Source organism: Mugil cephalus, chromosome 12, assembly GCF_022458985.1.
Source record: "Mugil cephalus isolate CIBA_MC_2020 chromosome 12, CIBA_Mcephalus_1.1, whole genome shotgun sequence".
NCBI lineage: Eukaryota > Metazoa > Chordata > Actinopteri > Mugiliformes > Mugilidae > Mugil > Mugil cephalus.
The window spans coordinates 13716328-13741353 of NC_061781.1; the positions used below are offsets into that span (position 1 = coordinate 13716328).

The following is a 25026-nucleotide window of genomic DNA, read 5'->3' on the forward strand; positions in this document are numbered from 1 at the left end:
TGCAGTCCGTGACATTTATTCATTATTCCAGCTGAAAAGACAAACATGAATTATGAGATATAAAACGTTTCTCTTAAAAAAAAAAAAACTAAAGCACTGCTGGCTTTTTAAAAACTGTACGACACTGAATGCCAACAGCAGTACGAATAACATCAAAAACAGTCCGACATTGTACAGCCACAACAGACGTAGTAATGCCGTAATCCGAACAACCGAGGTGTCGCACGCTGTGTACCTGAATCGCTGGGAAAAAAAAAAAATAAATAAAACCTAAATTTCAATATACAGTGAATTGAAATTTGATCAAAATGAGTCAGTAAAGCCATGTTTCAGATTTCTTTCTGAATTACTTGCATTGGTAGCATCCGTTTCCTTGCTCTCGTTTTAGAGCAAGCCCACTGCTAATTTCGTGAATACAAATGCATTTATTTAATCACAAACATTTTAAAATGAATGCACAGAGCAGGGCAGTTTCACGCCGTCTCTCCGTCTGATCGTGACTTCTCGTTTTCTCTGTCCAGTGGCGACGGCAAACAATATCCCTTCCTGAGTGGTCATTTTATCTCCCAATTAGAAAAAACAGTCATTTTCTTTAAAAAGCACCTGAGCACTTACTGTAGTTGATGATGAATTAAGAAGTCATATTTTACAGAACAGGTTAAGATATGGTTACAAATAAGCAATGACTACTACCGATAGAAACTGTACATATTCTGTGATTGCTCAACATACCTATACTGCACTTAATCCACTGAATATTTTCAGTTAAAAGCTCAATTTCCTGCTACTGTACATCAAAAAACTATTTTCTGTCACTGACATGATGAAGTACTCATTCAGCTTTGTAATATACAGGTCAAGATGTCATGTTTGCACAACGCATTTACCTCCACATATACACTAATTACAGGACCGGGAAAATAATGTTGCATGTGGTCTTCAGCACCAGTAGTCATTTATTATACAGTCTATCGTGGATTTTAGGTTTTTGTGAAGAAGAAAAATGAGGTGGTACCGTGTGCAGCAGAACGAAAACAACAGTCTGTACATCTTTCTTCTTCAAGGCACGAGAACAACACTGGGAGAGTTCGTCCCGAAGAACCTGGAGTTAAGGTGCGCATGGATGCTCGGGGTGGGGTGGCGGGGTGGCAGGGCGGCGGGGGGTCCCTTAGGTCCCTTATTCACAGGGTGATCCGGGCACAGTGGTGCTTGAGCTTGCAGGGAAGCACGCCACGGTTTAGCTGGTAAAACTCCACCAGTTGGATCAAGTCAGTGAACCGGGTGTGACCATCATCTAGACTGTAGGTTAACTCCCCTTCATCATCCACCTACAGTGGCGTAAGCACACATATGAATTCATACATGCAAACATGAATCACACAAGAGAAATGGGTAACGTGTTAAGCGTGGCGCTACATTTTGCACATTTCTGACTTGACTTGGTGCAACTGATGCAAAAGTTTGGACTATAAGGTATCTGACCTGTCACATACAGCAAGAGTGATTAAGAGCTGCTGTATCATCAGAAGCAAGAACAAGGGGTCATGTAGAACGAGAGCCAGATGTTATGGTTTTATTACTTTTATTATCATTCTTATTGGATGAAAATTGTTGACTGTGAACTTTGAATGATATTTTTTTTTACTTGCAAATATTGAACTCCAGTTTATTTTTATTTCTTACGCGAATCCAAATATTTGAGTTTGGTTCACGTCGCCAGTCGACCCAGTGTCCACCAGTCCTGCGCACGACACGTTTAGGGAACATTCGCGAATTGTAGCTAAAGCACATTATTAGAGAGGCTTTCAACACGACCTGGGGCGCACCATTCATTCACCGCCACAAACAATCAAAAAGAGCGCCTCCCTCTAGGTTCCCTTTGTGCGAACCAAAGACAACATAACTTCACCTACATGAAGAGACTGAAGACAAGGACAGCCTAAATCTACAGAAGAACTCTGCGACCTCTCCAAGGTAATAAATAGAATAAGTACATTTGTGTTTCCAAAAGCGTCCTTGCTTTATATTTAGTGCCTAAAACTTTTGCAATAGAGTGCATGGATTCAAACAGATACTCACAGGTAAGATCTGAAAGTGCTTGACTTTCTGCATGTGGCACAGTGACAGTACAAATGTCTTCGGGTTGCTTTGGCTGTCCCTCAGAAGAAACACTCTGAAATGCAAAGGGAAATATTCAGTCTGCTTCCAAAACATTTAAAAAAGTATGTTTTTTACCAATATTTAAAGAGTGACATTGTAAAACTGGCTTAGTTTGCAAAAATTAACACAACATATTCTGATGTTTTGATAATGCAAAAGAATAATACAGTATTAATGAAGTTCTATGATGTGTTATGTCCTCTGAAAAACTCCAATGACTGTTCTGATTGTTTTGATCGGACATATACAGCCTCGCTTGTTCTTCAGTGAGAAGTACAAACAGGAAGAAAAAAAAGTCTTCACGAGCCGATGAGATATTGCACAAGGTGGAAGAATACTCACCCATCAATGAGACCCTGCTGAGTGATTAGACGCTGAGCATCCTCCCGAGACAGTTTGCCATGGAACCACGGCTGAGCCATGTGGATAGCTGGAGCGCAGAGATGGTACGTTATGAATGTCGCGTACACGCAGAAAACTATTTATGAAGCGTTTCACAAACCTATGTTTGACACCGAGCTCTGCGCAGTGGAGGGGCTTCCATGGCCACTCAGACGATGGCAGCTCTTCCTCTGTTGAGTTACAGCCACAGCGTCATTTGTTAAGCCTTTATTTGTTAATCAGTTGTATAGTATGTGCAAAATCTTAATACGTCTTGGGTTGTACTTTATAAAAACGTAGGACTCTATCTGAGAAAAATGTTCCCATTATCTGACAGTGAAGTAAAAATCTAGTTTCCACTTGAGGACAGAACATGAAGATAAGGGACCATTAGTCTGTCGTTGTTTACTCACAGGATGGGAACCTTATGTAACAATTTATTCAGAGCAAAATATTTTTTCTAAATCACTGACTTACCCTCCATGATAGGCCTTCCTCGACTGCAACAGACAGCGCCTCAGATGGGTTTTCGATCACCCGACTCTTTTGGCCAGAAAAGTCCATGGCCACCAATGAGTTCTCCGAAATGCTTCTCTGAAATGGCATAGTTATTATACAGTACAATTATGGACATACGGTGTGTGTGTGTGTGTGTGTGTGTGTGTATATATATATATATATATATAAATATATATATATATAAATATATATATATATAAATATTTCATATGGTTCCTCACTTTTTCACTCTTTTAGATCTACAGACATGTTTTAATAAAACGTATAACACTCTAAAGGAGCCATGGTTTGCTCGCCACGCTTTGTGCGTACTGTGAAAGGGACACAGACTGACTTCTGCTGCCTTGTGGTATTGTATTGCCATCTAGTGTCTGAGTACTGTGACTCCATCTTCATCATTTCTAGATGATTCCAGACAGAAAACTCCATTGCAAAGGGATTAAAGTGGCTTTGAAGGGAATGACACATGGGCATATTTTAGTCCTTTAAGCTGTCATATAGTGAGTGGCTCTAAATAACCACACACACACACACACACACACACACACACACACACACACACACACACACACACACACACACACACACACACACACACACTCACACTCACTCACACTCAAGAAAATTCCTCTTATCAGGATTACTAAGAAGCTTTTTAAATTCCCTTACCGCATACTAAGCTTGCAATTTAAACAAGTGGCTAGAACAATGTGAGCATTGTGGGTGTTACTTATTTATTTATTTTTTTGTTTTACTTTTACAGCTTGTTTTTTCCACTCTGCCCCACTTCAAGTGGCATGCGGATCCACATTATCGTTTAATAATTGGGTTATCTGCATCGGCCATGACTACTATTTTACGTGTCAGTGTGATTCCATGATGTAGGATTCTCAAGCAACCATGGTTAGCTAAATCTGTCATGTTGACATAACATTCAACAGTCTGACCCTGCATTTGGCAAACACACGCACCCTCCTATCTTTCGCGCTAAGTCTCTTGGCGAGGCCGCCGGTCACATACGACCCCCCGACAGCAGAGAAGAGGTGATGAGTTGTTAAATCTGAGAGCAGCTGATCACTATGTATTTTTAGAAAGCGAGGAGTTCGCGAACATGTCCGTAATCTATAAATAGATTGTGTTTGCTGCGGCAAAAATACTCTAGAAGAGTTTGAGGCTATTCTGGGACGCGAAGTCTACATCGCCCCACTCAAGGTGCCTCATTTGTCCTATGCAATTATATTACTAGACTGCTATGTCTATTTACCAAACATGTAACTATTCATCCACCAGACATGAAGTGGTGGTCTTGTCTCCTGAGGTTTTATCCACTAAATTGTCTACTCTGTTCTCAGGCCAGGTAGTCAGATTAAAGAAATTTCATCTGGTGGTTTGGAAATATATGTATATATGGCCACGGCTCCCATACATATTGCACTATTAAGAATTTCAGCTTACCATTGGTGATGGTTTTTGCTTCTGGTGCGGCTGAATGAAATTTTGGTACAGTTGCATCCCAAACTGAAAGACAGACAAAGGTTGTGATTTAAAATTTTATTCCAAATATATATACGTATATTATCTTGTTACCGTTATGATCAAAAGGGCCAGATACAAATAAACCTGTTGCGCTGTACTGTATATTATTTATGGACTGGCAGGAGTGACTAATGCTCTACAATATTCTTACAATGAACACATGCTGCTTCCATCAAGTGTGGGAGTGCTAATCTAGCATCACTCAATAGTTTCCCTTGACCTCCTCCCAAAGCTAAATCTGATTCTAGCGCTGACTCAGCATTCCTCCTCTTAGATATCACCCAGCGTTATTCATCAGCAAGCCAACCTTTAACAAGCGCATGGCTGTGATCCAGCAGGTCCTGGTCTGTTCATCATCCGCACAAAGCAGCTTCAAGTCCCGGGCCGAGCTGCACTTTGTGGACTGAGGCGAGGAGTTTTAGGAAGACAAAAGAGTTCAATATGATGAGAATTGACACGCCACATCTGCTCCCTTTGTACAGTTTTGGCATTTCCCTGCTGTATGGAAAGACTCCCTGTTAACAGCATTTTCAAAGAAAGAGGTGGTACCTTGACACAAAATCCAAACTCTGTAGGTGCTCCATGTAGCTTTTTGGCTGACAACACAGTGTAGATATCGTTGTCACTGAAGTCGGCAAAGAACTGGAGATGCCTGGGTTCCTGTGCAACAAAGAGGGGTTATAATAAAAACAAAAGCACTGTGAGCTACAATATCTAAACTTTAGCTGCGAGGCATTGAAACAACAATTGAAATCATCTGAAGTCTTGATTTCTATAAATAAAATATGGATGTAGCCAACCACAGAAATTACAGTTATGTGTCACAAACAGTTTTGCTGTTTATGAGCGTGTCATTGTGTTGGGCGTCTGGAGGATTAAGGCTAGGGAGTTAGTTCTGGAAGTCACTAAGATCCTACTCCTGAAGTTAATGTTTGATGGTGGAAATTACACATTATATAAGATATGCTACAAATATATTCAAAGTGATAAGGGCAGATTAAGAAATACTGATAGGGGTTGTATTTAGATGGTATTCCAAAAAAGCTCAAAGGCTCCCATTGTTCTGCTTTCATGTGACAGTCTGCTTCCACTTCCTCATTTAAAAGTCGCAGCTATTGCAGCAACTGACTAGCAATATCTCTGACCACATACGCAAATGAATGGTAAACATGCTAGACTTAAAGTGGGCGTCATACTAAAGCCTACCTGCACTTGAAAACAAAAGGTCTACTGTTGTAGCAAATGAAAGCAGTTGGAAAGTAGTTGGCATGGCCAATGCTTCACTCGTCAGCAGCACTGAGAGTACAGTTTCTGCCTGGCTGCTATGCCAGCTGACCTAAGGAAAATCAAGCTCAACCTGTTCCACAGCTCTCTCACAATATGAGTGACATGTATGCACAGGGTGAACTGGTGACCACACAGTGCACAAAGTGAAGGCTAAAAGAATATTTATAGTCTGGGGCAAGTGTTTCAAAGAGTTCGTAATATGCTTTTTATGGTTTTAATTTTCTGAAACACATAGAACACAAGATGAGCGAGTCTTATTTTGCACTAACCTTGGAAGTCCCCTTATTGGAGAAATAAATCCCAGACCTCCGCAAGACAAAATAAAACTTCTTCCAAGACTTTCTGCTTTGCTCTTTGGCATGGAGGTATCCATGGATCTCTGGACAAGTGCTGGATTTGAGAAAGGTCTGCGTTGGGTAGAGAAATATTAGTCTGTAGGTGGGGGAGTGCAGTGAATTATCATGATAAGAGAACAGAGTAAACAGAAAGAACTTGATACCTGTATGAGCTCAGAGTGATCAACCATGCCATTGGTTTCACTGGATATGGAGACCATGTGGTCGGGGAAAAAGTCCTACGGATATGAAAGCAAGACACTTTAACCTCTTCAACCCACATACTGTTGGGAATATAGCAGGGTTAGTTCAAAGAACGGATATACCATTGATGTGAACAAATCCATAACCACATAAACAGTACAGTGGAACTGCATCAAACACTCACCAGAGGTTTCCTGAAGAATTCGTATTTTGCGTAATTCTTCCTAAAATACAGCCGGCTATCTGTGTCCATTCCCCAGCCGGACAGCACCTCCATAACAGACTCATGGTCTTCAATAATTCTCTCTAGTGAAAGCAGAAGAGAAGAAAAGAATGTCAGGTTAACCTGATTTCTATAAAATAGACTGAATACAATTATTTATAATGCCAAACCTGAGTCAAAGACATAAGTATGCCATGTCCTGCCACAATGCAATGATCTCCACAAAAGATTTCCTGGCAAGAGTTACAATGCTCAACCGCAAGGCAAAGCGTTTGATTATTAACCTTGTATTAATGCATAACCTCTAGATGACAGCATGGCTCCCCAGTCAAGAAGTATAAAATAAACACAAATCATTTCCTAGAAGTTAAAGTGATTGTTGAATAAATGGAAAATGTCTTTTGTTCAGACGGTCATGTGAGCCTGTGTTGAATAAAACTCACCAGACAACAACCCGTACAAGACAAAATTCTGAGAAATAACATACAGGTAAGCCTTGCTTTGTAAATAATTTACCTTAAGTAAGTATTTTTAGATATGCCTTTGACATTTGATCTGAGGATTGAGCAAGAAGCAATTATGTAGTCCACAGCCTAGATGTGGTTGAAAACATGCATATACATGCTTTTCTTCTTCTTTTTTTTAAGGAAACTGATATCGCTTTTAAGTGGCTTATAAGTTAATTTTGATGAAATACAGTAGTATTTGAAGAAATAATGAAACACTTTCTCCACCTGTATTCTTTATAGAGAGATGGAGGAAAAGATTAATACAACAGTTTGTATGATAGCCAGCAGCTAATTTGCCTAGCTAGGCAGAAAACCACAAATGTCAATAACTGCCTAACCTTGCTTTGTCCATTAATAACAAAACCGGTCAACCAGCTCTTTGCACTCTCACTTATTAACACATTGTCCATATCTTGTGTGTAGCAGCAGCGGGAACTGCTGTCCCTAACTGTAGTCAGTGGTTGTGCTAAGCTAAGCTAACTGGCTGCTGGCTGTAGCTACATATTGACTGCACAGACATTAATGAGATATTAACCTTTCATCAAACCTGGGGCAAAAAAAGGCTGGTGTGATTAAACATTTACATTGACCCACAAAATAGCATTTAATAGTTTAACTCAGAGCATTTTTTAATTAATAGTTATTTGTGCCAGGTAATGCTGATTAAAATTGTAGACTTCCCAGTATTTAAAACAGCCATACAGAAAATAGCAAAAGGGCTGAATATGTAAATGGTATAGAGCAGTTATACTTTATGACCATCTGGCCTTGAGACAGGGCTGATATTTGTGTTGCATAGACATGAAGTGAAGGGACACAAAAATGCTGTAAACTGATATGTAAACAGAATTTGAATGACATTTTGCAAAACAAGCATGGCACAAATTATGTTCATCAAAAGGTGCAGCTTTGCACCTTTGATACACTGCACTCCTGCCGGATCTACTGATAAGAACTATGCCAGTGAGGTGAGCATTTTGCATTCATTCATTTTGTAGTCATCTCACTGGCTACAGTGTGCACAAGCTACACTCACAGAAAATAAAATCTTACCTATTCCCAGGAGCGAGAGGTGTTCGAAAAGAGTCCAGCTGTGGTCATCAATGCAGTGATTCTTCAAGACGAACAGCTGGCATATGTCCCGGGCGGTGACATCAGTGGGAACCTCTACAGCTTTGCTGGTATTATCTTCACTAAACACTTTAATTACCTGAAAGAAAAGCATTAACTTTACAATCATTTCAACCATGTTTGAAAAGTGCAGATTGGGACACTGTCTTTTACTGAACTGGTAATGTTTTTGACTCGAAGGAATCAGTTTGACAGCAACAAACAGTAAACAGCTTGCGTTCTCACAGCAGCGATATCGTATTTATCTTTTCTTTTTTTTTTGTCACTGTGTGTCCTATAAAGTACACAACAATTTGCAAAGCATGCGCTAGAGAATGTAAAGGCTGAAACGTGCGAAGAAACGGCACCACCACACTGAGACATCAAACTAATTAATTTGTCTAAAAGAGGAACTTACCTGTCGGTTTGGAGCCAAGCACAGCACTGAGTTTGGGCAAGCTCTATAGGCAAAACATGGCTGAGCACACAGCATTGCAAAGGAGAGCTTTTGTGTGGAACCTAAAAACACGCATCAGACAGCACAGCAAGTGTCAGCTGTGAAGCCACGAGTCTCTAACCCTCTCTCTCCCTTGCTCTGTACTGCAATAAAGCTGAAAGGAGCTAATTAGACAAAACAGCCTCTTTCCTGACTCATATCTGTATCACTGGGGCTTCTTACCACATCACCTGCCTCTTTTTCCCCACCACTGAGAGTCAAGAAGCCAGAGATCAATCTGCTCTTTCACTAGGGGGTGGAGGGAGAGTCACGTGGCTCCAACCCCCTTTCTATTCACATTCAAGCACCCATGGCAAGCAGATCTGCTGCATAATACCCTGCACGATCCCAGAGAGCAATTACAAAGGTGCTGGTTAAATGTAATGGTAGCTGGGTCAAGTCAGTCTAAAGTTGACACAGGCGGGTCCAGAGAGGGAGGGAGGTGTGGCAAAGACCAAATCTGTCTGTTGGTCGCTTAAAGCTTGGCAAGAAGAGCCGGACTGCTTTTCTACAGAGAAAGGAGGTCAGACCTCCTCAGTGGGGCTGAGGTTTGAGCCCTCAAGGAGCCATAAGCAAATGGGTGCCTCCAGCTATGACATCACCTCTTAGTGTAAACCATTTAGTGTCCAATCAGCCCGCATGGAGCCCAACAAGAGAGAAATCTTTGTTTACAGATGTCTAACAAAGACAAGGGCCTGCGTTTAAGAGATCAATCATCTAGTGCTCAGTGTGCTCATCAGTGCACAATAACACGCTAAATCATTTTCATTTAAAATAAATCAATCCTGAGAGAAAGAAAGTTACATATTCACGGCACTGCTGGCGATGACTCATGGGCTTCAGCTGAGTTGTTTCAAGGATGTGGCTTCCTGAGAGCCTGCCAAATCAAATCATTTGGGTGTCACATTTCACCAGGAACAGGGCTGGGTTTGTCAGGAGGCAAGGAACCCTCGGCAGAGTGTTAGCGTTTTCTGGATGTATTTTATGTTTGCATTGCTTAGCAAAAAAAAAAAAAAAAAAAAAACAGGGAAAGAATCAATTCAAACGATAGCATCCGAAGTAACAACTTGCAAATGAGAAGATGACTTCACAATGTTTTTTAGTGCAGACTTTTGTAAAGCAAAGCCAAGAAGGATTGCATTCTGGGATGTAGATTCAATGGCCTGCTGAGAGGAAAAGATATAAATAAAAGAATAAAACCCTTTTGTCACCGTCATTCTAAATATGATATATCAGCAGAAACACACCAACCCAGGATCATGCTGTGTTGTGGTGTGTGTGCAGTGTATCCAAGCCGCCAAAATCAGTTTTATGTGCTGTACTATGATGATTTTTGATTCTGTCTTTTGATTAATTATCACTAATTAATCAGATTTTGAACTGTTCACTTGATTTCTAATCGAACATCATTGAAAACCAAGACAAAGCCGACAACAGGAATAATGCAGAACGTAAGAGATCTGTTGAAAGGATATTTTCTATTTGATGTGAACATGCACTTGTGAATTTTGACTAAAAACAATACAATACGCACTATTCTTAAGCAAGTCATGTTTTGATGGTATTTACTTTTAATCAGCACAAATTATTTAAAATATCAGCAACCAATATACTTCATTTGAATTCTTCCAGCTAATCACTGTAACGTTTTTACTCTGAATAATAGCAAACCTTGAGCAGACAGCACTGTTAATTATTGGTTAAGAGTTTCTAATGAAAGGCTAGACTGCTGATAGACTGCCGCAGCAGCCGACGACGGCTTTATCAGTGAACACAGAGCCGCATTCATCAGCAAGTAACCATGCTTCCAGTGTACACATGCTTTCATCTGGGAAGCATACATGTCCTCTTTGCTCTCACTAGTCTGGTGAAACTTCCTTGTTGTGGCGAATGCCACCTTTCCTCATTTTAAATAGTTAAAAGGCAAATTGCCTGGCGGAGTTACATTAAAAGTCTTGGGTGCATCAGTCATAATCTTTTAACAGAACGTTGGTATAAAAGTGCATCCGCAGTGAATGGACAAATATGAAACTGCAAAAATTTTAGCCTCTTGGCAGAAGTTGACTTTTTTATTGTAGTTGCATCACTAGCCTGTATTTGTAGTGCTTGTATAGTCAAGGGAAGATAGTTATAAAGCATACTGTATGCTTATTTTGAGAAAAGCTAGTACTTTAGAGGTCATGTGTGCTGAATTTAGTGCCACAAGATGAGAATCCAGGTTGCAGCTAGAAGATTTCTTCACTTTCCTTTTTTAAGCTTCTGAGAGAATTTAAAATGGACAGTGTCAAAATAGGTTGGTCCTACAAAGTCTTATGTGTCCAGAAACAGTTTAAAAGCAGTAGCTGATGACACAACAAGTACACATTATCCACAAAAAAAAAAAAAAAAGAAAAGAAAGAAAACACAAATCCCTAAGTACATATAAATAAGTGCTAAGCTGATTTTAACTTCACTGATCCACAAATCTATTGGACAGGTTCAATCCCTATCCAAATACCAGCCACATTCAACACAGCATGAAGCCAACTAGATGGTTGATTTGGGAGAGCTGCACCCCAGAGGTTAGGGCTGAAGCTGGGGGCAGAGCAATAGAACATAATGTCCTGTATTGCAAAGAACTTTCAATGAGAAGAAAAGAAAACTGTCTGGACCAGGCAAAATAAATTGAGATACTGTGCACGCAGCACTAAATATAGTCTCAATGAACATAAACTCCTCTATTAGACCTTCTTATCTCAAGGACGGGTACAGAGTGAGCCGTTTTACCAATGAGCCTCCTCAGGTTGAACCTTAAAGTGCACTCTCGCAGCTGTACCTCTATCATTGGGTGGCATTGGGTGGGTTGGCCTCCAGCCTCGTCTGTGCACGAAAACCACTAAGAACTGTCCTTACCGTCCTCCAAGTTCCTCACTGCAACGACACTGGAAAAACTGACATTTTCAGGACGTCCTTTAATGGCCAGACGAGGTGCTGTTTGTGTCTTCTGTTAACATTTGCTTGGCCAGCTGCGCTACTGATACGCCAGTTGGCTTTCAGACTGAACTTATTTGTACTCCGAGTGCCGAAACAAAATTGGATCGCTCGGAAGGACACGGCCAGAGCGGTGCGTTCATTTGCAGCAATGAGTAGATGAACTCCAGCGACAGACAAATATTATCGGGCGACACTGATAAGCGCGGTGTAAAGGCAGTTGCTTTACAGCTTGGTTTACTGCGGGACTGCTGGTGTTTGTGTTTTTAAAAGGGAAGCTAAACTTATTATACACTAGTTGTCATTCAGATGATTTGGAGACCATTTAGATGAAGATATTGGAGTGTTCCAGCCTTGCTGTACCATACTGAATAGTAAGGGCAAGCCATTGTAAGAAAAAAGCAAGAATTTGTTAATCCATTGAAAGAATCTGGGTCTTTTTGGAATAGGTCAGAGCTTTATAACCGCACAATGTAAAGCACTGCACCACAGAGCACAAAAACACTAATGTTCTCACTTATTGTACGGGCTTCTCTTATTTAGCATTTATTCTGTCAGTTAAAGTGAAGAGCTCTTTAAGCGTATTTCCAAGTTTAATGACTCAATCTGCTATTGATGCGTAATTAATTAATTAGTTAAAAAGTCTTGAATGGTGAACACATCACATAAACTAAAAATAAACCTCATGGGGATTAACAAGCTCAATAACAATGTTTTGTTAATAGTACGCTAACATATTTTCAGAACCCAGTGTAGATATAACAGCATAAAGCACATTATAACACAAGCAAAGCATTCTGAAAGGCAAAATTACCAGAAAGTTTTAAACACAGTGAGCCCTTACATAGTGCTCACATGAGGTTGGAACTCTTCCAGCACTATCTGAAAAACAACTCCAATTGAGTAGACTGGACACGAACAGAAGACAGCGCTTCACTGATATAGAGGAAAGAGCATTAAAGTTTAAGAGATAGCACAGAAGAAATCCATGTAAGATTCCATACCCGCTTCTGCAAACAAAGAGGTGTGATGGCCGGCAAGGTGACTCTTCTCGCATGGAAATTCATGCTTTTGCCGTAGGTGGGAAATTAATTACGAGAAGAATATCCATACATAGTAATCAAATTATTGGTAACGTCCAAATTATGGTTGTAAAGACAATAATGATTTTTTTTTCTTAGCGTTTAATATAGCATCGTTTGTTTTTTCTTTCTATATGGCAACCCTGCTGGATACAGTGGAAAACAAGTTTTAGCGAGACCCTTCAGAGCGCAAGTGTGAGAAACAAAGTCATGTTGCCTCCCCACATTACAAACTCCTCCTTTGTCCTTGGGAATGTAAAAGCGTTTTTATTTTCTCTCTTTTTGAAAAGGGAGTATTCAATAAACAAAGCGCTTATGATCAGTGTAACAATTTATATCTAGTGAAAAAAAATAATTAAGAAAAAAATCTACAGAAGAGCTCCCAGAAAGTAACATTACTGGTTTTACTGACTTTATAGCCAGATGCAACACAACAATTTTCAGTCACACTTCATACTGAGACAAGGGTATTAGCCAAGATACAAAGTTTAACAAATGAACTACAAGTGCAGTCACATTAATACTAGCCTGTTACATTATTTATCTCTTATTTAGTAAATGTCATTTATTTATTAATTATTTCACTATGATGCTGGTGAGGTGAAACAGAACAGGCATGAGAGACTAATGCTCATTATTAAAGTTAAGTTTGTAGTGTAGCATGACTGAGGCAGCTGATTCTGTGCACAAATATGCGCCATTATTTGCAATGTAACATTTGCTCTACACTTACAAAACCTCTGGGTTTGTATTATGAATATGAATATACTGCAACTTTGTGTCAGTACTCATACAGTACTCTGTAACATGGTCACAGTTGAGAAGGGGCGGGGGCAAGGAGAGGAGTAAGCAAACATTAGAGAGCCAAAATATATTATATTGCCAAAAGTATTCAAATCAAGCACCTAGGCATGCAGACTGCTCCTAAAAGAATGTGTCGCTCTCAGGCGAATTACAGTGTGGTGCTGTGATAGGATGCCACCTGCGCAACAAGTCCAGTTCTGAAATTTCCTCGCTACTAAGTATTCCACAGTCAACTGGGATTGGGAACGACAGCAACTCAGCCACTGAGTGGCAATCCATGTGACAGAGCGGTGATAGGGGTCAGTGGATGTTGAGGCACAGAGGTCGCCAACTTTCTGCAAAGTCAACTGCTACAGACCTCCAAACGTCATGTGGCCTTCAGATTCTCTCTGGAATTACAAAGCACGCTTCTCCTTCTGGCAACCTGATGGACCAATCTGGGTTTGGCGACTGTGCCAAATATGAAGTTGGTGGAGAGGGGATTATGGTGCGGGGTTGTTTTTTCAGGAGTTGGGTTGACCCCTTAGCCCCAGTGAAAGACACTCTGAACGCGTCAGCATACCAAGAGATTTTGAACAATTCCATGCTCCCATATTTGTGGGAAGAGTTTGGGGATAGCACCTTCATGTTCCACCGTGACTACACACACCAGTGCACAAAGCACGGTCCATAAAGACATGGACGAACAAGTTTGATGTGGAGGAACTTGACTGGCCTGCACAGAGGCCTGACCTCAACCCGACAGAACACCTTTGGGATGAATTAGAGCAAAGACTGTGAGCCAGGGCTTCTCGTCCACGGTCAAAGCAGTCAAAGATTCCCATAAATACACTCCTAAACCTTGTGGAAAGCCTTCCCAGAAGAAGCCGAAGCCGTTATAGCTACAAAGGGCTGGCCGACGTCATATTAAACCCTATGGATTAAGAATGGGACGTCATTTAAGTTCATATGCGTGTAAAGGCAGGTGGGCAAATACTTTTGGCAATATAGTGTAGCTCCATTCCCATAATAGGACTTCATAGCCTATATCTTGTTTTACTGTCAGACTAGACGAGTCTTTACATGACACACCCATTTAAAAATTAGAGATCAATGCTAAATGTAGCTCGTTTTGGTGTGAAAGCTGCCCTCACGTGAATATTTTGGTTCACTCTCAAAGTTAGTAGGATGCCCTACAGAATAAAAGACAGTGAAGTCCCAGGAATAAAGCTGTTACGTAAATAAAATATGTGACGCATAGGAATATAAAGTCTCAGTTCTTTGTCATTCTAATGTAGAAAGCCAGCACATTGCATTAGAAGTTCTGCATGGGTCATGCATGTTTATTTTATGTATTCTTCTTAGCATTTATACAACACTGACTATGGAGGTTTAGCACCAGTCACTGTGCTCTAATTCAACTCATGAGAACAGACAGGAAAAGAAGAACCTCCCACAACAGGCCTCATGTTTATCTGGAAACACACTACGCTGACTTGTGAGAGCGCAGACAAGCAGACGCTGCTAGTTATCACACAGCTAAAATGAATTGGAATTAATGGAGCCAGGATGATAACAGAGTCTCCACGACTCCCATAACAAAGCCAGCTCTAGACACATTGTCCTTGACCACAGCTGATTCAATCAGGACCCCTTTGCAGGCACTGTCGGAGTAATAAGACGGCAACCAGCGGCGCAGGTGTACATGCAGGTATACGGTGAATGCCTACCTGTGGACAAGATGACTGACAGATTCCTTGCTTTGTAAAAACGTCCAGAGATATATATCCGAGCAATCTTGTGGAGCAAGGACATGCCTAGTATTCTTAAAACACTTTTGTTCCCTAAACTTTGTCTTTAAGGAAGCACCTCCTACCAGGTAACATGTACACTCTAGCAATGTATTAATAATAAATAAAGACAAGTCCTTTCTTTAATTCAGAAACTAAAAGAATAGTAACTACTAAGTAAGAGGAAGTGAATATAATTAATGAAAAATATGTTACACTGGCTACACACATCACCAGAACCCACGATTACTCACCAGTCCTAAAATTCCCAGTCTTTACAAAGTGTAAAATAGCACAGGATTCAAACACAGAACTTAAAGCTATGGTGCCAAACTATTTGCCCCCTTCTGGCAGTGAGAGTAATTACATAAACACTGGTGACATACTGTATGATGTATGGCTACAGCCTTAAATCATTCAATCGTGTGTCTATTTTCAGCAATCTCCAGCAAGTAAAAGCCACAGTAGTGCTTATCCTTGTTTGTCCTCACCACCACTAAGATAATTCTTCCTCTGAACAGAGAGTTTCTTTTTTTATCAGAAGGCTGTCTTGGAAACTTCATAGTCTCTGTTTGAATGTTCCTGACCACCGGAGGCAGGGAAGTCCCAGATTCCATTTGAAATGGTAATTTCTTCACCATACTCCTACAAGCTGTAGGCTACTCTGCTTCCATCACTACAGTCGTTCCCTTCTTCAGCTCAGGCTATCAATTATTGCTGGTTGCTATAAAAAGCATCACTGCTTGTGAACCTGGGCAGGAAGGTCACCTCGGACAGCAGATTTAAAATTGAAGAGGTACCCAGTACAGATTAACATAATCATCACCGTGTTGACTAACTGCTTGAAATTATACTTAGGTCCATTATTATCTAAATTTACTTTCTTGCATATTCCCAGTCGTCTGCCTCTGAGTCGCTACTTTTGCACCAGGATGCAAACAGATGAAATGTTCTCTTTTACTGTCTTCTATAGGGTTAATCCCATAATATTTCTACTCATAGACAAGAACAGGATGGTAAAAGGCTAATTAACCTGTGTTGAACCATCCGGACCAACTAGGAAGATGATTTTATCCCAACTGTTGAAAGGAATAAGAGTGAGGCGTGGAGTGCACCTAATGCCTATATGTGACTTCCTATATATAACGCACACTCTCTGCAAGGCACAAGGAATGAACGGCATGTGTTTGGATTACAGAGCATGACTCTTCAGATTTTTATTCTCAATTTACCTACTGCATTATGTTGAATCGCTGCATTATCTATTCAACCAATGCAAGAGACCCAGAGAAAACAAATGCCGTTTCAAAAGTTCAATTACAAAAGCATGTCTGCTGCCGTTGTGTGGATATTATGTGACTGGCAATGCTGTACATAGCCGCCTGATGGAATTTACTGGCCCCATAAAGCAGCAAGATACTAATGTCTCACATGCAGTCTACAACGAAAAAAGCATTAGGAAAGAGTTGGACTTTGAGGATAATGCTTGATTATTACCATATACGGTATTGGTCATATTGGCAGCACACAACAAAGAGTAGTATAGACAATGTAGAACACTGTTGACTGTCTGTGTGCTTTCTAGTAAGAATCTAGGAATGACTGTCAACTATACTCCCACATCGTGCGGAAGATATGCCACTTTTTTCACTTATTCCACTCAAAGACCACTGTCCCCGATGATAATAATAAATGTCCCATGGGTAACATGTACAGCATAAAAAGAACAGGGACAAACATTAATTCTTGTGGTATTCCATGTTTAAGCCATGTTTGTGCAGCTATATAAATCCCCTACAAATAACTCCAAGGAGAGCTCTTTCACGGGCCATGCTAAATACAGACAATATTTTATCAAATGTCTGTAGAAATTTCTTTTTCTATGTTGTTGTTGTCTTTTTAAAAGCAATGCTTCAAAATCCAGTCCAGCAACATTTTAAGAGTGTGGGAAACGGTTTAATATTAAAAGGAGAGGAGAGAGGGCTACTTATAGTGGCAGGTAGTCTGAATCTTTTTTTCGCGAGGTTCAGTGGAACACAGTGACAGTCTCATAGCAGTTGTTTTAAGCTCATGCAGCGATACTGGTCTGAAAACAAAGGGATCTGTGCCAAACACAGGAGCAGTGACCTGAAAAGATCAATCGTTTCAGTGATTTAGGAAAGAACTGAATCATGGTCAGCTGTTGTCGAGGGATCTGTGCTTGTGGAAGGAGGTTTATAAGCTGACGTGTGGTGTTAAAGAAGGTTCTAGGTTGTGCTAGTAGGCAGAAAATAGCGGAGACAAACACCGTCTTTGGCCTGGTCTACTTTTTCTTTGAGGTGGAAGATGATATGGCCCTGCAAGTGACTGGACTTCCACTTGCAGTTAAGCGTTTCGCAACTTTTACCACAGTGGACTGTGTCGGGTCGAACTGTAGGATTTTGAAAATGTTTTTACATGATTTGTTCCCAATACAATAGGTTGAAAAAACTAATAGTGATAAAAAAAACAATGACACTGACAGCAACAAAAAAGAAAAATTTTGAATAATAAAATCATTCTAAAGAAATCTATTGTTAATTTTGATCAACTGTATTACTTTAGAGGGAAGGGACAGCAGCAGGTAATATTTAAGGCTCTGACTCAGTCTAATAATTGCAGGGATCCTTGAAGGATAATGAGTAGGCTTGCTGTGTGGGGTGGAGTTGTGCCACTGACTACGACATCATTCAGCTATCTGTCATAAAGAATAAAGACCGTTTTCAGAAAAGGGTAAAGATCTCAAGAAAAGCAATGTTTTAAGTTGGACGTGACGGCCGAATCCAGGTGTGGAGTCTTATTATCCATCCAGCGATGCGGGCCGGGGTCGGTCGTGACATCTTGAGCGCGGAATGGCCGGCACAGCGCCGAGCTGTGTGCGCGGCAGCTTTCGCAATCCTACAAATATTTACGCCGTCATCGCGCTGTGTTAAATTTTTGTGTGCTTGTGTGCACAGTGACAGCCTTAAATGCCAAACCATGGGCACTTTTCCTGAGGCCACGCTCAAAAGTGCAGAAGGATTAAAGGATTGCGCAAAGGAATCTATAATGTCACAGCTGCATGTCTAAAACAGCTGAGGCAGCACAGGACGCCCAATTTGACGACCATGAAACACGGTCTGTCCAAACAATCACAGTCATCTTGATCTACTGTACATATAATGATGCATTTCCATCTAAACTTAGCAACAGTCAGTATGCATTTAGAGATGCACATCTCCGTATTGGAGAGAAAAAAAAATCTAGTTTCTCTTTGGTATAGCAGTTAATGCTTAAGGACTTGTCGTTTTATTGAGCAAATGTCTCAAATGATCCTGCATACACAAAGTTATCTGCGGGCTGACATAAACAAGGTTATTAAAAGTGAAATAGCAGGCTAGTCTGTGTAAATCAAAGCAATGTTAAGCAAATTCCTTCAACATCCATTTCTAATCTGAACCTTTATCTAGTGGAATAATGAAATGTTCAGATAATTACTACAGATGAGAACATTACTACCCAAAAAACAAGCTGTAAAGCTCAAAGGCCAGTTTTATTCTTTGTGAAAAAGACTGAATGGTGGGTGAAGGGACAAGCGATGCTACAGTCATCGGTTTCTAGAGTGCCTCTGAGAAGAGGTCATAACCTTGTGCCACGAGGGCCTTGACATAAAAACAGCTGTTAGGGATGACATACTCCTTTTGTCTTCCCAAGAACGCTGCTGTAAAGACTGAGTGGCTGCCGAGTCCATAAAGCGCAGTTGCAGGCCCTGGTAATGAGAAGATGTGTTTACAACAAGGCCATGTTGATTTAGAGTGAAGCCAACTAAGTGGCATTTTGTTATATCACAGAGAAACTTGAGGCTTATTGTCAATACACCAAATCAGCGCAGATCCCTGACCTGTTTTCACAATAGGCTGATTAGAGCACAGGAGAATTGACAATCACTGTCATTTTCTGATGGGAAAGCTTGATTTGTATCAGAGGGACTAAGGCAGAAAGGCTCATTTGAGATTTTGTGTGTCAAGTGGAAACACTTGACAGACAGAAAATCAAGCAATATTTCCACACTACATTCAGAGGAACGAATACGCCAATTTGATTCACTGAGCTTTTAAATTCATTGACCACTGAGGATAATGGAAGCTTGAAAAATCCTAACCACTTTCTATACACATTATCGCTTCTGACACCTGAGACACAGGTCAAACGATGCTGAAAGTTGCTGATATTGTAAGGCCAGAGCTCTGTAATTTCAAATTTAGTGCAAGAATGTGTCCTACGCAACTTAATAGAAACAAGAAAACACACAGACATGCCGGAAAGATCCTGCTTCCTCCTACATCCAAAGACATGCTCGTTAGGCTAATTGGTGACTCTAAATTGACCCTAGGTGTGCGTGTGAGTGCGAATGGTTGTATGCCTCAATGTTAGCCCTGCGATAGGCTGCCGACCTGTCCAGGGTGTACCCCGCCTCTGGCCCAATGCCAGCTGGGATAGGCTCCAGCAACCCCCACGACCCTAGTGCAGGATTAAGTGGTACGGAAGATGAGATGAATAATAATATGATATATAATATATAAATGTATATTTATAAATAGCACTAGTTTAATATAGAACACAGACAGTAGGTAGGGGGTCCCTGCTTAATATCTCCATCAGTTTGGGTCTGACAAACGTTGAAGACCCCTGGTATTATCAGTTACACAGGGGAAATTCACCTTTTTTCTGTGCATTAAAATAAGAGGCAAAAAGTAAATTAAACAATTCTTGGTTATATCAGAGCAAGCTGTAGCAATCATCATAAGCCTGAATTGAGAAGAACTGTAGAACGCTTTTAGAGTAAGGCATGAACAATGATGCTCTAACTAGTTACAAAAAACATACACAATGTTAAAACCAACCAGCCACCAAACCCCACCCCAAAGCAGCCATTGTTCAGCCATATCACAATCACAGCTACAAAGAGAAAAGCTTTGTAAAGCTTTGGTTTCTTTGCATGTGCAGAGAGGGCGTACGTTCGTGGTACATTCCGCTGGGCTCAGACTGCAGAGGCTTTAAAATTCGAATTTCTTTTACATAATCTCAAACTTGTCAGCCAGATGTAAACATTTGTTTGGAGGAGAAAATGGCTGCAAATGTGGTAAACACAGAGTTTTGTTTTCAAAGTCCCAAACACTGATTTCTTTTTAAATCACTGATTTAAACCATAGAAAAAGTAAAAAGAACTCATCAAGCTGCGAATTCTAGCAGGCCCAGCTAATCGTCTTCCTACCTGGTAGCCTGAATGGCTCCTTTGCACAGCATTAACATATTTACTACAGTAGATTATAATGCATGTTAGATTTGTCTGGTTAAGTTAATGTAACTTTTATATAATTGCTATTTTCCAACCAGTCACCTGGAAACATTAAAAAAGGGCTCCTCCAACTGATTGCATTAACAATTGCATTAACAAGCTAGCTCGCTAGCTGCAAGTTACGAGCGTCATTGCTGCTTGCTCTGAACAAGAATACTTCTATGTACTTCTGTAATCTTCCTGCACTAATAGGTACTTTCCAACATTCAGTGCACGATAATCACACACCCTTTGCTAAATCAAACAATATTGCTGTCTAGGTCAAGTATTGCCTAAGCAAACCATAAAGTTATTGAGGAATTTCAACATCTACACCTGAACTGGATTGCCAGTCGGCTATTATTTTTTGTTTAATGGCCACTGTAAATGCTGGTAGAAATCTGGGCTCGCAAAGTAACAACATAGTGCAAGTGGATTGTCTGGGCATGCTGACACAGCATTTATGTCTCTGCTGCTAATTTCCATACTCGTATAACCGGTCGGACCGTCCATATGTCCTAAAGTTTCAGACAAATCTCAAACTAAACACTGTGCGACTGTTTTAGTCAAAAATATCTGGCGGTTGTTGTCTGGCACTTCCAGTCCCCGTTCAAATAACTTCGCTGCCCGGGATGCATATGAAAAAAAAGTTATAATACTTTTGGTTTTTATTTGTGTCTCAAGTGTCGTAAATGGGACTCTCACCTGAGTTGCACTGCTTTTGGTCCATGGTAGCAAACATTCAGAGACGAGGGGGGACAGGGTTGAGGGGAGAAGCTCGGGAAAGGGGTTTGGAACAGGGGAAGAGAAGGGCTCCTCTCCCTCTTTATGGCTCCTGGAGGACAAAAAACAAATGCAATATATGGCATAAAATGAGGCAAGCAAATATTCTTTCAAAGCAGGCATGACATTCTTTAGTGCCAAGTATTCAGGCCGAATTTCCAAAACAATGCACGTATATTAATAGTTATCATAAAGGGCCTTCCCCATAAGAGGAGGAGCTGAATCAAGCAAACAGTTTATGTCATACTGTAACGATAAATGCAGCAATAGATCATTTGTCTCCCACTAGGGACAACTGGTTTGGACAATACACCTACAATAGGAACAGATAAAAGCAGAATAAAATGCAAGGAACACAGTGGAATTAATGGTTAATAAATACAATAAATAGATAAAACTAAACAAAGCTAATGAAAAACTAGCCCAGATAAAAGATTATGTAGAAGAGACTGCTTGTGCTTCATGAAACCCTCATACTCTTAACTACCTGATGACACACCTACTCACTAAAAGACTTTGATGGGCAGATAACACACATGGAAGCCACCTCTGGTTTTATCACTACAGTAAACAGACCATGCTTGAACAGTTAGAAAAAACTGATAGAAGAAGTCTGCTGTATCATAAGTTGTGAGGGCAATGTCATCCTTATCAGTAGTCGGCAGTATGAGTCATGAATGCCTTCTTCTTAAAACACATACACACATTTAAAATGTGCACATACAAAAGGAAGTAAGATCAAAATCAATACAACAAAAAGACGGCATGCCTGCAGACTAGACGCGCTGTTCTCTGGCCAACTATTTCTTTATTGATCTCTTAAAATATTACTAGCTTAAAAGTACCCCCCACAACTAACAGGATCTTGAGTGGATGGAAGTCATTAAATGCACTGCTGAAATAATGTATCACACTTCTTTCACAGGTGCGTTTCAGGCCCAGCCAGAGCTTTCAAACAGAGCCCTGTGTCTCAAACTCCCTGCAAATACAAAGGAGCTGCTGCTCTTCTGCAGTGCAGCTCACACTGTGCAGAGTAGAATGCACTGCTTTCAGTTTCCGTGCAAGTTTATTTAACAAGAATCTTACCAACGGAGTTTCCTAATTCACGGAAAGTGTAAGGAAAACAAGCCCTACCTGTTTCCCTTGCAGAGCTTAATCCTGGTCCTCTGAGCATTTGGTGTTAGTAAAGGATCTTGCAAAGGGATGAGGGCTGGGCCGGGAAAGCCACTCACATTACCCTTGCCACTCTGAAAAATCTCTGCTCTCTCCCCGAGGCTTCCAGAAGTGTGTATCTCGTCCAGTGTCTTATTCATATCACTCATGTGGGCCGGCTAAATCCAAGGCATCATCTGGAGCAGACAGAAGAGACGAGCTGTGGGACTGGAGTGTGTGCAGAGCGCAGTTGGAGCAAGCTGGCTGCCGAGGCTCCTCTGCTTACAGCTCAGCAGAGAACACACATATACACACATATATACACACACACATACACACAAGTCTCTCTGGCTCATCTGCTGCCCACAGGGCTGGCCCAGTGGGGCAAAATGATCCCTCCTACCCAAACATGATCCACCACAATAAAGATATTTTTAACACAATGACTCCCAAAACTGCCATCCTTGCACTGACCCGTTGTATATTAATAATCAACCAATTTGTTCAGCCTCCTAAACTCTTTCTGCTAACATTGATCATTTCTTTTTTTTTATATTTGCCTTTGCAAACTGAAAAACAGGAAATGTGTACACAAAGCACACTTAGACTAAGGAGCCCAGGAGGGCTGGGAGCACTATAAAACCAACTGTTCTTTTGTCATGGACTTCGCACAGGGATTGTACTTTAAACTTAGTACACTGTAGAAGTCCTGTAGTTGTAAAGAGTAGCCAGCCTAGCAGTCTGGCTGTGTATCATTCAGTGACAGGCTCCATGTGGGGGATGGTTGGGGATGATAACAGTGTTCTGAAAGGTAATGTATAACAGGGTCTGGGCAGAGGAGGACAGGCTGATGAAGACACAGGCTGACAGGCAGCGTACAGTTAAAGCAATACCTCACTACATTAACAGACGAGGGTTGCCTTAGTAAATATGACAAGCAGCCGCACTGGTCAAAGGAAACAGTCCAACGCTGCATGTCAAAAATGATACAACGAAAAAGGTTCTAACACGGAAATCAGACCGAGCTGTAAAACCTCTCTCTCAATGAAAAGTCTTCAGCGAGCAACACATAACATTTGTCATACTTATACAGCCCTACGTGTTCTGGTGCTGGCTTTATGACATGCCACCATGGTAACCCTAAAAAAGTATTTGGACACTGAAGCCAATAAGAGTTTGAAAGCACCTAGGAACGGCCACCGTAAGACATCAGATCGTCTGGTCCAGGAAGTAGTTTGCCGCTCCTGCCTAGTTCCTGATTCCATCAATGAGTACAAGTTCACCTGCACACCAGTGTGAGAAAAACAGCACCAGACTGTATGTACAAGGACATTGACACCTCAATAACTTACGTGCAGAGGACAGATTAAGTGTTTTCAATAAAAGGGCTTCCTTTGTGCAAAGAAGCAATGCTTAACCTTTTCTTTGAGCTCAATTTGATTGTCTTTGTCAATTTTGAAACTGTTTTTAACTATTCCGTTGCAGGTAAAGTAGTGTGGATACCATTGTAGAAAATAAAGTAACCACTAGTGGGAGTTCATCACATTAAACATGGCCGTGTTCAAGTAAGTCTGAAACTTTTTCCCTCCTGTCATCAGGGACGTTTGTTCATTGTTGACATTAATCATTTTTTTGCAGATCAGTTAGTTGTGACTGGTCAAAATAGTAATAAAAAAAGTCTTTGCAGTGATATACTGCTGTCTTTGTGCCTATCACACCTCAAAAACAAATTAAATTTTATGCTTTTTTTTTGTTTTGCCACAGTGTCTGAAAAAACACTGTAGTCTTTCATTTGTTCACTTTTGAACACTTTGCGTGCACGAACAGCAAGAAAACCCTTCGAATTCAATAGTTGGGTTGAAACAATTTAGTCTGTAGCCAAATATCCCTAACACGACAACCGATTTGTAAGTTTTAATTTTGCAAGATAAACTAAACGCACTGGTAGCCTTTTCGTGCCATGGTGTCCGACCACGAGAACACACGACCTTGGTGTCTTCCAAATGTTCGTGTCGGTGTCTAGCCTAAGCCATGACCAGCTCAACTTGGAAACGATCGTAGATAACTCGAACAACTTTCATTTTCACAAAAGGTTCTGCAAATTGCTTTGCGCAAAGTAACGCGCGCACACGCCGTCCCGCGCACAATAAAAACGACTCGAACCGACGCCACTTTCAAATTGTTTACCTTAATCAATGCCTCCTTAGGTGGAGTTTCCAATTCGATTCTCCCAACCAGGTGCTCATGTCGCTGCTGCTGCAGAGACGAACGAATCCCAGTGGGTTCACACGTGTAGCACAGGTGCACCACTGCAACGTGCTCTGAGTCACCAACCGAGATCCCGTTTTACCAGTTGTGAACGACAACCAGT

At 40.9% G+C, this 25026-nt stretch overlaps 1 protein-coding gene across 3 annotated transcripts; it reads right to left on the reverse strand.

Moving 5' to 3' along the window:
• Nucleotides 1-25015, reverse strand: grb14 (growth factor receptor-bound protein 14). 3 transcript variants are annotated; one of them, XM_047600279.1, is made up of 15 exons: nt 24843-25015; nt 22638-22852; nt 21426-21555; nt 8208-8364; nt 6607-6728; nt 6383-6457; nt 6153-6290; nt 5146-5256; nt 4904-4999; nt 4516-4578; nt 3019-3135; nt 2663-2732; nt 2503-2590; nt 2080-2173; nt 1-1328 (listed from the first exon to the last, which is right to left on the reverse strand). In XM_047600279.1, exons 2-15 carry the CDS (start codon nt 22823-22825, stop codon nt 1182-1184), a joined length of 1596 nt encoding a protein of 531 aa, XP_047456235.1. In that variant the 5' UTR covers nt 22826-22852; nt 24843-25015; the 3' UTR covers nt 1-1181. The 3 variants fall into 3 exon arrangements, with proteins under 3 accessions (XP_047456235.1, XP_047456236.1, XP_047456237.1); XM_047600280.1 differs by lacking the exons at nt 21426-21555; nt 22638-22852; nt 24843-25015 and adding exons at nt 8683-8783; nt 8944-8961; XM_047600281.1 differs by lacking the exons at nt 21426-21555; nt 22638-22852; nt 24843-25015 and adding an exon at nt 12735-13011.
• Between the last annotated feature and the right edge of the window lie 11 nt (nt 25016-25026).